Source organism: Mus caroli, chromosome 4, assembly GCF_900094665.2.
Source record: "Mus caroli chromosome 4, CAROLI_EIJ_v1.1, whole genome shotgun sequence".
NCBI classification, from domain to species: Eukaryota; Metazoa; Chordata; class Mammalia; order Rodentia; family Muridae; genus Mus; species Mus caroli.
Genome location: NC_034573.1, coordinates 128294951 through 128309487, shown reverse-complemented (window position 1 = coordinate 128309487; position 14537 = coordinate 128294951). Strand labels below are relative to the sequence as shown.

The 14537-nt window shown below is 48.1% G+C and overlaps 1 protein-coding gene across 2 annotated transcripts in view; it reads left to right on the top strand.

Moving 5' to 3' along the window:
• The first annotated feature begins 641 nt into the window (after positions 1-641).
• Vwa5b1 (von Willebrand factor A domain containing 5B1) overlaps positions 642-14537 on the top strand; it is a 56205-nt gene continuing 42309 nt past the window's right edge. Inside the window, exons 1-3 of one of the 2 annotated variants that reach the window (XM_021161535.2) lie at positions 642-732; positions 11574-11735; positions 13638-13781. In XM_021161535.2, coding sequence (XP_021017194.1) covers positions 11597-11735; positions 13638-13781 — 283 coding nt within the window. In that variant the 5' untranslated portion in view covers positions 642-732; positions 11574-11596. Of the gene's footprint in view, positions 733-8751; positions 8801-11573; positions 11736-13637; positions 13782-14537 lie in introns of those variants that run through there. The other variant, XM_029475849.1, reaches the window with a different exon arrangement.

The following is a 14537-nucleotide window of genomic DNA, read 5'->3' as shown; positions in this document are numbered from 1 at the left end:
CCCTGCCTATGCCTGTCAGCAGAGCCCCTGCCCCTAGTTTTCTAGGGTAATGTGTCCTGGATGGACATGAAGTATGGGAACAAGAGCCATGTCTGTCTTGTCCTCTGTCTGTCCACTAGGCCTGGGACAGACTTCCGCATGCAGTAAGCATGCCTTGTGCATCTTCTGACAAGAAACAACACATCCAAAGGAAACATGTGACATGAAACCAGCTGGCTCTCTCTGCAGAAAGGACTCAGAGGGCTCTGAGGAAATGGGAGCCTTTGAGCGGGGCCTTAAGAGCAGCTAAGATTTCCTCCAGGACCTTTCAGTGGTGGCTCGTGCCTTTAATCCCAGCACTTGGGAGGCAGAGGCAGGCAGATTTCTGAGTTTGAGGCCAGCATGGTCTACAGAGTGAGTTTTAGGACAGCCAGGGCTACAAAAGAGAAACTCTGTCTTGGAGGGGAAAAAAAGATTTCCTCCAGGTGCCTGGGGTAAGCCAGCAACACCGGGGAGTTCAGCATATGAATGTGTGACCCTGGAAGAGGGACAGTTCAAGGGTGGAAGTCAGAATGTGAGAACCCTTGAGTTCTAGAAGCTTGGTACAATTGACTTAGACTCTAAGAACATATCAATTGTGACCCACTTTGATGGAAGGATTTGGCTGCCAGTCTGTGGTTTGGGCTTGAGCCTCCCTAAAGAAATGAAAGGGATTTCTAGGGATAACAAGAGGAATGGAACCCCAAAACTGAGGTAAGAGGGTAGGTTTGAGCTCTGATTCATGTGATGAGTTTATGGTCTGTCTGGTATAAGCAAAGCTAAGCCAATTTAACCAAGGGATGCCAGCCTTTTAAGGCATGGTGTAGGGTGGGAGAATCTGGCCAGGTTGGGGGGGGGGGAGAACAGGCTTCCAGGATGCCAGGACAGAGACAAACTGGCGTGTCTGGGACAGTAGTGGGTGAAGCTGATAGCAGTTGAACAGATTTCATTTCCAACAGAGATACTGATTGGAGGCCTATATTTCAGCAGAGATCCATGGGAACTTCTCTACTCTGAGCTAAGGCTCAGAGAATTAACTTAGATACTCAAGGCACACAGCACCAGAACAGCAGAGCCATTTATTACTCTGCTAGTGACTCTCTGGGCTATAACCTCTAACAGGTCCAGCATTGTTCTGAACACAGGGCCTAGCCACATCCAGGGCAAATTCCTGTCTTTGTGCTTGCTATTTTTCCTTTGGGGGCAGTGGTAGGAACAGCACAAAGGGGCCTGTTGGGCAAGTGCTCTACCAATGTGCTATATCCCCAGTCTTTTCTAAATCTCTTTTTAAAATGCCAAACTCCCCCTAGCAAGTGAGTGTGGATACCCTTGAGCCTCAGGAACCCTGATGTAAGTGCTCACCATCCTGCCTGTCGCAACTGGAGATGCAAGCTCCAGGAGTCTTCTGCCTGCTCCATTCTGTTCCCGTTGCTTCTCCCATACTCAGCATAGACTGAGAAGCAGCCCAGGACAGGACAATGGACTGTGAAAAGAGAGCTGAGGCCCATCAAGGTTGGCCTCTGGTGAGCTGTGACATACTAGGACTGAACTTGTAAAGTGAACCCTAATCTGAGAGATCCTTTTCTGAACCAAGTCTGACAGAGGACAGTGGGATAGAGACAAAGAAGTCACAGCCAATGCTCTCAGAGAAGTCATCAGCTTGTAAATGATAAATGATTACAGTGCCTTGGAATGTGGGATGTGACAGACAAGGGGACATGGAATGTGGATGCCATGGAGAGAGAACATCAGAAGGACAAGAGTGCCCAGAAAGACTTCATGGGGCTGGAGAGATGGCACAGCCAGTAGAGTGTTTGTCATGCAATCAAAAAGACCTGGTTTTGATTACTGGAACCCATGAGTGGTGATTTGAATATACTTGGCCCATGGGAAGTGGCACTGTTAAGAGGTGTGGCCTCATTGGAGGAAGTGTGTCACTGTGTAGGCAGGCTGAGAGCTTCTAGTGCTCAAGCTCCACCCAGTGTGGGAGAGACCATCCTCCTGGATGCCTGCAGGAGATTGTCCTCTTCTGGCTGCCTGCAGATCAAGATGTAGAACTCTCAACTCCTCCAGTGCCATGTCTACCTTCACACTGCCATGATGATAATGGACTGAACCTCTGAAACTGTAAGCCAGCTTCAACTAAATATTTGTCTTTATAAGAGTTGCCTTGGTCGTGCTGTCTCTTTATAGCAATGAAACCCTAACTAAGAAGCTGATACCAAGATGGAGTATTGCTGTGATAGACCTGACTGTATTTTTGTTTGGAGAAATGTAGACTTGAGGACTTTAAATTTGGAAAGCGATGTGATGCTTTAAGTGGGACTTAATAGGACATCCTGGTAGGCATATGGAAGACATTGATGCTGAGGATCATTTGAACTCTGGGTGCCTGGCTCAAAAGGTTTCAGAAGAGAATTTCAGTATGTTGCCTGTAGAGCTTTCTTGTGATATTTTGATAAAGAATGTGGCTGTCTTTTGTCCTTGTCTGAAGAGTCTGTCTGAGTATTGGGTAAAGAGATTTAGATTAGTTGCATTGGCAAAGGAAATCTCAAAAATGCCTAGTTTAGACATTAGCCTGTAGTTTACTCTTATGAGGAATGTTTTGATCAAGTATAGCAAGCTTAGAAAGGAAAAATACAAAACGTATGGTTCAAAGAATAATGAGGCTCCAGGAAGTAGAATGAAGGTAAATCTTGTGTTCAAGGATATTACATGGAATTAATGGACTGGTGACCTCAGGGAAAGACCCCACCCAGCCAAGCTTATTGTTTATGTGTTTGCAGGAGAACAAGGGACAGCTATATCATGTTAGGTGGTGTTATGACCTGGCTATTGTTTCCATTTAGACATAAGGAGATATGATTATGTGTCAAACTGACAACGGACAGATTGCGAAGGCTATTGTCATCTGTCAACTTGACTATATCTGAAGTAAACTACAACCCAGAACATATAAAGATCTTGTGAAAAGGTAAAGAAAGGCTTAGATCCAGGAATGGCATACATGGCTTTAATCCCAGCCCTCAAGACACAGAGGCATGCAGATCTGAGTTCAAGGTCAGGTTACAGAGCAAGTTCTAGGACACCCAAGCCTAGACAGTGAAGGATGTAATAGACCAAGGGGTGGGGGGTGGGGCGTATTCCCTCCCCACCAAGCAGGATTCAGCAGCTTCAGCCATGTGGTTCTGGCTTTAGAGTAAAGAGTAGAAGGGACTACTGGGACAATTGATGCTGGTTAGTTGAAGTTAAGAAATCGCAGTGATTAAGAAGAGACCAGCATGGCTGAGGTGAAATCTGGGAAGTGTTTTCTGATAAGCACAGAGAAGCTGTCTTCCAGAGATAGACATTGTTCTGGCAGCTGGACTTGGTAATGTGTAAGAATCACCAGGTAGTACTGGTTTTGAAGGCATGAAGGGGTCATGGAGAGCAGCTGAGGCTTGGTACTATAAGAGGCCAGGAAAGGCCGTTGGTGAAGGTGCAGCCTCAGTTGCAGTTGACAGCTCAGGGCTGAAGGGACCATGAAAAAAAGTTGAGGGTTGGCACCATGAAGAGAGCTTATGAGAGTCTATTGGTGAAGCCTAGTTGCAGTGGAAGACCCCAAGGTATTGGAGATGCCAGTACCATGGGATGATCACCAAGAACAGCAGTGGCAGTGAAGTGGATCTACCTGAGCTTAGAGTGCTACAAAGAGTAGAGCTGGAGAAGTGACGCCAGCCCTTTGGTGGAGCCCAGGAGATCCTGTGTGGCTACCAGACACTGGAACAGGAAGCTGTAAAATTGAAGTTGCCTTGGATACCATATATTAGAGATTCCAGAGTCATGAAATACCTGCTGAGGAAAGCTGCCAACAGGAATTAGAAACAGCCCAAAAGAAAGAATTGTATTGCAGCCAACAAAGCTGAAAGGAGTTGAACATCAGACATGGAGATGCAGAGTTTGGCGTCTATGCAGCCAGCTTTTGGTCTTGCTTTGGCCCAGTATTTCCTCACTATTACATCTTTGGAAGGGTAATATATATATATATATATATATATATATATATATATATATATATCCTGTGATGTTGGAGGTATGTGATCTGCCTTTTTATTTTATAGGGGATTACAGCTAAGAGATGGCATGAATCTCAGAAGAGATGTTGCACTTAAGACTTTTAACATTGTTGAGACGTTATAGACCATGGAGACTTTTGAAGTTGGACTAAATGTATTTTACATTACGCTATGGCTAGGTATGACCCCACAGAGTCATGTGTTCCTTATAAGAGTTGTCTTGGACATGGGATCTCCTTACAGCAATGAAACCCTAACTAGAAGACCATGTAAGACAATGTTCAAACATCATGATTTGTATTTACGGTCTCAGTATTTAGGGAGTACAGACAGGCAAGACCCTGGGGTTTGCTGGCCAGCTGGCCTAGTCAAACTGATAAGTTCCAGGTAACTGTGAGAGCCCTTGTCTCAAAAAATTAGGTAGAAGAGGTATCTTCAGGAACAATTCCTGTGGTTGTCTCTGGCCAACCACATTCCATATAGACACACACAAACACACACTCCATACAGATATACACACAAACATATACACACATACTCCATACTGATATACACATACACATACACTTCTTATGAATACAGACACATATACACACATCCCATACAGATATACACACTCCATATAATACACATACACACTCCTTACAGATACACACATTTCACACACACACACATATACTCTATATAGATTCATATACTTCATATAACACACACACATTCCATACAGATACACACAGAAATGCAAACAGACAGGCATACACATACACATGCACAGTCCATATATATACACATATTCCATACAGATATACACACACATGCACACAAACGCCATACAGATACACACAAACACACACACACATACAAACCTACACCTATACGCACACCTCACACACACCGACATGCAGGCTTCATGAAGGAGGACGGGACAGGATAGGTAGGGCTTGCATGGTGAACAGAGAAGGGCAGAGAAGGTGGCAGCCATCATTCCAGAATATGGTTCCAGGGTGGCAAAAAATCAGCCTTTGGGGGCTTCAGTGAGGAGATCAGAGTGCCTAGAGGAAGGTGGATGTACAGGAGGTGACACTGGTCAGAGGTGATGACCCAGTGGAGAAAGCCTTGAAGAATGTGCAGGGCTTTTGGCTTGCCCCATTGAACAAAGACAATGGAAGCCAATTGAGGCAAAATGGAGGTGTGTGCATGTGTGTGCACGCACACACTCAACGTGTATGCTGATGAAAGAGGATTGAAAAGAAACCAGGCTTGGGTTGAAGGACCACTTAGGACAGTGGTCCTCAACCTGTGGGTCAAGACCCCTTTGGGAGTTAAATGACTTTTACAGGGGTCATATATCAGTGATCCTGCATATCAGATATGTACAGTAGCAAAGTTACAGTTATGAAGTAGTAACAGAAATAATTTGATGGTTGGAGGTCACCGCAACGTCTGGATCTGCATCAAAGAGACACAAGCATTGGGAGAGTTGAGAACTGCTGACTTAGAAGGAGATGGAGGTGATCCAGAGAGCACAATAAAGTAACAGGTTTAGGTAGGGGTAGAGACAAGAGACCACTCAGGCTCAGAGGAAAGCTTAATGCAGAAAGCGGCGTCCTCGGAGTGAAGGATGCAGACTCCACGATCCACCTGCTTGGGTTCAACTCCAGGCCCCATCACTTCCCAGCTGTGGGGTCTTGAACACGCCTCTCACCTCTCTGGGCTTTGGTATTTTGTCTGTAAGAGGGATAGAAGGGGCTGACAATGTGTCTTAGAGAGCGAAAGGTGCTTGCTGCCAAACCTGACCACCTGAGTCTGATCCCTGGTGCTCACATGGTGGAAGGAGAGAATCAACCCTCTCAAGTTGTCCTCTGACTTCTGTGGGCGTGCATGTGCACATGCATGCTAATTAAAACATCATAAACAACTTTAAGGAAAGATAGAGTAGCTGCTTTGAAAATATGCTGCCAAATTATATGTTCAAGGCCCCCGGAGTAGGTTTCATCCATTCACCAAGCATCTGCTGTGTGCCGACATGTTTCTCTAGGTAACAGATCCCGTCTAAACAAGCTAAAACAAAATCCCACCCTCTAGAATCATACTGGAGGAGAACGCAGAGCCACATTAAACAGAGAGGAGGGCAGAGACACATTAAGCAAGATAAACAAAGCAACGTATTTGAACAGGTGTGTGAATTAAGAATGAAGCACAGCAAGGGAGTCTGGAAAGCTGTGAGCAGGAACGGGCCAAGCAGTCACCAGTGGGGTCTGCAGCTGAAGGTGTGAGGGCAGAAAGGGAGACAAAGCAAGAAAGAAGCAAAGGATGCTGGGCCGAGACAGAATTCAGGAGCCAGATGCCCTGTTCTTGTCCCCCAGAGATGCTAACGGAGCCAGGATGACGCAGGACTTGGGAAAGAGAGGCTGTGAGTCAGGGGCCACAGAATGCGTGACTGGGACCTCGGACACAGCAAGCATTAGGAAGGGATAGCCAAAAGGTACCAGGGGTCCCTAGGAGAGGTTTTTCAGGGCACAAGAATGGTGTTCCCAGAGCAGTAAGAGGGACCAGGAAAGACATCTGTGTCCCCCCTGCCACTGAGGAGCCACTCAGTGGCTCCTCCCTGCCGAGAGTACAGGTTATGTACAGTCTAACCCAGGATGCAGAGTCCGGGGAACTGAAAGGGATGCAGGGCATGGTGGTGGCTCTGTGGGAGACTCAGTGGGATGAATCATGGCCAGGTCCGGGGACTTAGACTTACCTAAACTGACCAAGCATCCTCTAAGAAATGATGATCTGTTGCCAGAGAGTTGGGCCTTGCTACAGAGTGTAGGGACTCAGTGACACACGTGAGAATGGAACCTAATGACTTCAGCCTCAAGAGTTCCTCAGAGAAGTCACGGAGGAATCTGGTGGCTACTTCTCTCCCTCAGGAAGACTGGTGGCAGCTTGGGGCTGTGATTCTGAACGAATGCATAATGAATGTTTCCTCGATGTCTTATCTGGGCAAGGCTGGTTCAAGGGGCTTGGGATTTGGTGATGGGACAATTGGGCTCTGCCTCTGCTCTATAAAGGAGAAATAGATACCAAGAGATAGACAGAATAAACATTCATCTGTATACGCTGATGAGACTGCTCCAGAAAGCACAAAGAGAAAGTCCTGGAGAGAAAGGTGGGGGAAGGGTTTGCAAGACTGAATGAAGCACGCAAAGGGGGCCTCTCTAAACATATGCCTGCCTAAGCAAAGGCCCAAAGTGGGAGGAAGCTGTGTGGATGTCTAAGGGAAGAATATGTCTAGGTGTGGGAACAGACAGTACAGAAGACCTGAGACACAGGATAGCCAGAGAGAAGAAACCACAGGGGAGTCACAAGAAAAGCAGTCAGCAGGGCCTGAGGATCCTCTGAGCACATCAGGAGATTTGATCCATGGTAGTCACATGACTGGATCCTTACCTTCAATGAATTATTCCGACTGCTCCCTTGAAAATCGACTCCAGGGAAACATGGGGTACCAGCTGTGGAGGTGACAAGACTGGGGTCAGACTCCAGATGTTCCGTCTTACCATCTGTCTCTTGCACTATTAGCTATAGTCACACCTGCCTGTTTCCCCACAGAAACCCAGTACCAAGTGTCCTTTAATGTGCTAATGGGCAGCTAATATTTATTCATCCCTTTTCCTTCATAAATATTTATTGAGCCATGCATAAATACAAACAATGCTCCGGCCAGGCAGAAGGTCGTCGTTTGAGATTCAGAATTTCTAAGCTACCAGAGGCCAGTGTTGATGCCCTAGAAGGAAAACCACACAGAATTGAAGTAGAGATCTCATCCAGCGTTTCACCAGAGACAGCTGGCCTAGCACCCCAGGCCGGTTGGTCATTACATCTCTCTCTCCTTCCTGCCTTCCCTGGCTTCTGCAGATGCTGTAAGAGCCTGTTCTTTTTTTTTTTAAATGAAAAAAAAAATGTCATTTGGTTGTTTGTTTGCCTTGAGACAAGGTCTCACAAGCCCTAGCTTGTTCTGCCTAGCCTAGAATGTTCTGTGTTGGTCAGGCTAGCCTTGACCTCACAGAAACCATGAGTACTCATATAAAGCCAGCTTCCTCCTTTCCATTTTGGTCAGGACCAGTGCTTGAGAAATGACACTGCCCCCTTTGGGGGTGGGTTTTCTCCCACCAAAAATTAACCTAGTCAAGATAATCTCTCAAACGGACTAACACACCCTGACGTACTGAAATCCCAGCCTGTCCTAGATCCCATCCTCAGAGCAGGCCACAGTCTCTCACACATGGACCTGGGGATGTGTGGATGGCTTGGTCCCTGACTCTCAGCATTTCCTGCAGCCTGCTGCCCACTGGTTGCCAAGGTTGAGGAAGGAGCCAGGAAAAGACATCAAATCCCAATGGTCCCTGGCTCCTTCCAAAAGAACCTCAGACATGGCATCTATCATGGCACCTTCTAATGCCACCGAGGACCAAATATGTTTCTCTCCCAGCTTCAGTGTCCAGTCAGCAAAAGACCAACACCTTCTGAGTGCTGCAAAGAATGATTCAGACCATATATGTGCTTGGCGCGTCGTCAGTGCCTAATAAACTCTCGCTGTGTGTGTCTTCTTGCCTTCTGGATTTCTCTGTTACAAGATTATAAACCCCTGAGATCGATCTCTGTCTTGTCTTCATATCCTCAGAGGCTGATAGAGGACCTGGAACACAGTAGGTGTTTATCAGTGCTGGGAAATGCATGTGAGTAAGGGCCTATAAGGTTTAATGTCTCCCTCTCCCGGGAGGTTCTTTTTCAAACATAACTATTACTTTCAAGTTCTCGCACATGTGTGCACTATTAAGCACCCTGTTATCTCTCTTCCTCTCACTGGGCCTCCGAGTCCTCCGTTGACAATTTTGCTCCCCCTTTCTTGGTACATAAGTACACACACAGAGGATTGTACACAGCCACATAAAACCTGGGGACCCCAGGTAGGAGAAGACATGGCATCTGTCTTTCTGTGACTGGCTTAATTTATTTAATGTCACTAGCTCAGGCTGCCTCCATTTTCCGTCGAGTGACTTGATCCTTCTTGATGAATTTTAAATGACCCACTATGCTACACACACACACACACACACACACACACACACACACACACACATTCCAGATGACAGCCACTCTGACAGACAGGAGGGATAAACACCGTGTTGTTTTGCCTTGCATTTTTCTGGTGGAGTTGAACGTTTTAAAAACTTCTTTTGGCCGTTTGTATTTCGCCTTTTGAGAACTGTTTATTTCTTTCACCCACTTGTCAACTGGGTCCTTTTATTTCTGGTGGTTTAGGTTTGAATTGTGCATAGTCTAGCCCTCTCTATTGGATGGATAGATTTTTCTCTCCCCTCCTCCTTTTCTTGATCATTCCTTCACACAATAGTTTCCTTTGCTGTTCAGAAGTCTTTTAATCTCCCGGCATCCCAGCTGCCAACTGTTGGCCTTACTGTGGGCCAGCATTGACAGGGTTTTTTTAGAGTCAGTCTGGCCCCTGTTAGCAGGATCTCTCATCCACACCCACTCTCTGGGTGCGAGGCAGTAGGCTGGACAAGATGCCCTCGCTACACTCTACCCCAGAATGGACTCAAGTCTAAGTTCCCTGCACATCTGGTGCTGCCTGCATTTCCCCCAGAGACATTCTGGACAGTATTGAAACTGGGAGAGAATGAGGAAAGAGAGCCACAGAGAGCAGGGCAGGGGGTGGGGGTGGAGGTGGGGGGTGGGGTGGGGAGGAATGTATCTCACTCAGGAAATGAAGTCCGCCATCTTTGTTTGCCTTCTGCAAGAGGCCAGCCTCTGCTCTGGCCACCAAGGCAGAAGACAAAACACTGGAGTCGTCAGTGCGCTCGCAGCTCCCGTTATCAGTCAGCCTGTCAGGAGATAAGCCCAGTTGAGAGCTGTCTGGGCTCCAGCCACAAGGGAGAACATAATTAAAAAGATGATGCTGGACTGGGCAGAGAGGGGGTAGCCGGGTGGAAGAATGGAGCACCTGACAATCTCACTGCGGACACAGACAAGACCAAGAAAGCCTTCCCTAAGAAAGGGCCAAGTAATCAGCTCTCATCAAATAACCTGGCAAACAGAGGGCAAAAGGTCACCAGCCGTAGAAACCTTGCCTGGCTCAGACAGAGAGAGGAAAACTCAGAGAGACCCCTGACTCCAACACGTATCCCACTCTGCTTCCCACCTGGCTCCATGGGAGGTCCTCAGAGCCACGGCGCTCGGAAAGCCTGTGTGTGGAAAGGATGAAACAATTGGCTACTCTTTTCTCTCCATTGGCTCTGAAAAACCAAGTGAGAATAAATTAGGTCCTACCCATACACAAGTACAGAGCCCAGGTTTAAAAACAACCTCACAGGACTTAACACGCTCTTTGCTGACCTGGTAGAAACATCACATCGGAGAGAAGATGGGGGTATGAGAGATGAGACTGCTCAAGGATGCTGGCCACAGATAGTCTGACCTCTACAATTCAGAAGGAAGAGAAGAAAGTTCCTAGATAAAAGAAGGGAGTGGGGCCTGGAGAGATGGCTCAGTTCTTCCAGAGGTCCTGAGTTCAGTTCCCAGCAACCACATGGTGGCTCACAACCATCTGTAATGNGGTCCGATGACCTCTTCTGGTGTGTCTGATGACAGCGACAGTGTACTCATATACATGTAATAAATAGTTCTTAATAGATGGGAGTGGGGCCAGACTTCCGGGCAGTGTGGCAAAGGCAGAGATGAGGAGGGGGAGCTGCAGGCCCCACCAAGCAGGTTTGAACTGCACTGCTGAGGGGTGGGGCTTAGGCAGGGGCCCTGGGCTAGCCTGCTGGCCACTGGCTTCAGCTAGGAAGAGTGTATTTGACTCCAGGAAGAGCTAAGATACAAAAGGACATGGTACCTTGGGACCTAGGAGCTGGTGATAGAGAAGGAAGTGGGTGGAGAGACTCAAGGGCTCTCCCCAGAGAAGTCCCAGCCCTAGCCATGACAAGAAAGTCACACCCAGAAGAACAGCAGCCTCCTGATGTCTTTTTGGTTTCTTTGGTGACTTAGACCCCTCACAAAACAAGTGTTGGCTGTAGTGAGCTGGTCCTCTGCAGCCAGAGGAAGGGGACCTGGGGACCTGTCCCAGTACCTTCATTTGAAGAGAAATGTGACGCTCAGAGATCAAAGGATTTACAGGGATGGGGTGAGAACTGAGTCTCTCATTCCCACCCAAGCACAGACCATGAGGGGGGAGGGGGACAAGAAAGTCTCCATTGTTTGATCAGACCCTTCCACACTGGCCCTGACTGTCGGTGAATGCCAGAAGGCTTCATGGCCTTACTACCTATGACATGAAATGTCAGGTGACCACGTCCCCTTCTCTCAAGATACTAACTCTAAAGTCCCAAGGTGATGAAGAGCATGGAACACCAGTTTTTAAGGCGTTCAAATGGGAAAATTAGGCTTGGGAGGCCATGGGTCTCCCCTCAGCACCTGTCCTGTCTCTTGTAGACTCTGAGCAGAGAAGTCCCAGAATGCCTGGCCTGCTGAACTGCCTCACAGGGGCAGCCCTGCCTCTCATGGAATCAGATGTCACCTCCTATGTCAGTGGCTATGCCCTGGGCCTGACAGCCTCCCTCACCTACGGCAACCTGGAGGCCCAGCCCTTCCAAGGTAAGACCCCTGTGTGGATTTCCTGGGTAATTCCCCTGTACGCTGAGCCTCCTCCTATGCCTCACTAGCTGGCTAACACGGGGCTCTCTGTGTCTGCTTCCTTGCCCCAAAAGTGGGATTTCCAGGTCTGACCCACAGGTCTGAAAGTGAAGGAGAGATGAAAGCAAGGAGAACTGAGATTTGAGAGCAGATGCAGGTTCTGTGGGGTCGGGGTAGAGGAATAGCCGCGCTTGAGGATGAGCTGCATGGGTGGGGAGTGTAGATAAGACTCCTCACTGCGGGGGTTGTCAGGGTAAAGACAGGGATGGCCACTGCACACCTCTCCTTCCCTAAGCAAAGACTGACAGAGGTCAGCCAGGGGTTAACTCTCTCAAACCTTTTCTTGCTTGCTTGCTTGCTTGCTTATTTGATTGGTTGGTTGGAGGGGGGTTTTGTTTGTTGGTTGGTTGGTTGGTTTTGTTTTGTAGACAGTATATTACTATATAGCTCTATAGCTCTGGTATTAGCTGACCACAAACCCTCAGCAATCCTCCTGCCTCACCTCCTAAGTGCTGGGATTACAGACATATGCCACCACATCCCACCAGGATCCCTTCTTATCGGAAGCAATGGAGTCTCCTAATGGCTAACCCATTCTCCCTGTCCCTGTCCCCAATCTCCGCCACCACTTCACTGCTGCCCTGGGGGCCAACACTACCTGATAGGAACCCACATGGGAACTTTATCCTCCTCAAGGATTTGGGTGAACAGTTGGCCTCCCTCTTCTGTGTGAGGGAGACTAGAGTTGGAGACTGCAAACAGGGCCCACCTAGGGACCCTGGGGACAAGTTACTGAGAAGCTTTCAGAAAACCCCTCAGCTTTCCTCAGAAGGGCCAAGTGTGCCCATTTTACAGATAAGGAAACTGAGTCTCTGGAGGACAAGAAGTCAGGGTTTGTGGAGGTCTCACCACTGTCCCAGCACTGTGCAGTTTCCATAGTAGAGGGAGATGATGCAAGACAGCCAAGCTCAGCAACCCTTAGAAGCTGAAGAGAAATGCAGAATCCCAGGCTCTGTCCCAAATGAGCTCAAATACAAACGCCAGCAAGACCTCCAAGTGGCTAGCACATTCTCCATGCTGAAGAAGTTCAGCTCTATTAAAAAAAAGAAAAAAGAAAAGAAAAGATAGCCAGGTCTGTTGGTGCAAGCTGGTAATCCCAGATACTCCAGAGGCTAAGATAGAATTGAAAATTCAAGGTCTAGCTGGGCTATGTAGCAAGTTCAAGGCTAGCCTGGGCAACTTAGCAAGAGCCTGTCTCAAAATAAAAACTAAGCAGAGGGGTGAGATTGTAAGCCGGTGGTAGATCACTTGCTTAGCCTGTGAAAGACCCTGGGTTCAACCCTTAGCACCACAGAGGACAAATCGGACACAAAATGTGTGGTGCCAGTATGTGGGGCATAGCTTAATAAACGGCAGCATGAGACTTGCTCTGTTTGCCTTGTCTGGAGATGGGGTTACTAAAGGTTTAGAGATGAGTGCCCTGTCCAATGTAGCAAAGTCGGGGAACAAGAAAGGCCTGGATTTGAGCCCTTCTCTAGCTTTCCCACAGCCCCACCCTTTGTTGGTCCCAGTGGCAAACCAGTGGCTGTGAACCAAATTCACCACCCAGATGTATACTGTCACAGCCTATGTGACAGCTCTGGCTTTTATTTTCCTTGAAAACCAGACTTTCTGGCCCTAGCAGCTCACATGCCCGAGAGCTGGTAGGGACTGGACACAGCTACCCTTCAGCAGTGCCTGCTGCTGCCCCCACCAGCCTCTCCCTTTCCCAGCTCTGCTCTGTCTCCTCAGGGGCACCTGGCAGGCCCAAGGCCTGTAGGATGCTGCTAAACACCACATGATGCTGGGTCCCTTCTCCACCAGGTCTCTTCGTGTATCCAATAGACGAGTATAGCACAGTGGTTGGCTTTGAAGCAGTCATTGCTGACCGTGTTGTGACCATACAGCTCAGAGACAAAGCCAAGCTGGACAGAAGCCACTTGGATATCCAACCCGCCACTGTCACAGGTAAGAAGACCCCAGGACCATGGCGAGGGGGGGCCTAGTTAGAGGCCACCTGAGCCAGAGAGCCTCAGGCAAGTAGCAAGGCAGCCTGGGGCATGTTAGAGAGTGCTGAACTACAGCCAGAGATCCTGAGATAGAATTGTATGACATTGAGCCGATTGATGGATCAATCATGAACTTCTTTGTACCTCAGCTTCATGGTCTCTAAAGCAGCCTGCTGTTCTTCAGGGCACGTGATGAGGATTAAGAGGCTGTATGAAATGGGTCACACCAGGGGCTGGCTCCGATCCTGTTTTTCACAGGTCGCGTGAGCTTGGATAAGAAGCACAGCTTATCTGAGGACTGGGGACATGGCCCACCAGTAAGAAGGCTTTTGCATAGCATGATCCCCAGAGCCCAAATTAAAAGTTGTGTGTGGTTGTCTGCACTTAAGACCCCAGCACTGGATGCAGCAGAGACAGAGTCTCCCTGAGGGTTTGCTGATTAACCAGTTTAGGCAAAAATCATCAGGCTCCAAGTTCAGTGAGAGACCCGGTCTCAAGAGAATAGTGGAGAGCCAGGTGTGATGGCACACACCTTTGATCCCAGGACCTGAGAGGAAGAGGCAGGTGGATCTCTGAGTTTGGGGAAAGCTTGGTCTTTAGATTGAGTTCCAGGACACAGCCAGAAAGCCTGGAGAGAGAGACAGAGACAGAGACAGAGACAGAGACAGAGACAGAGACAGAGACAGAGACAGAGACAGAGACAGAGACAGAGACA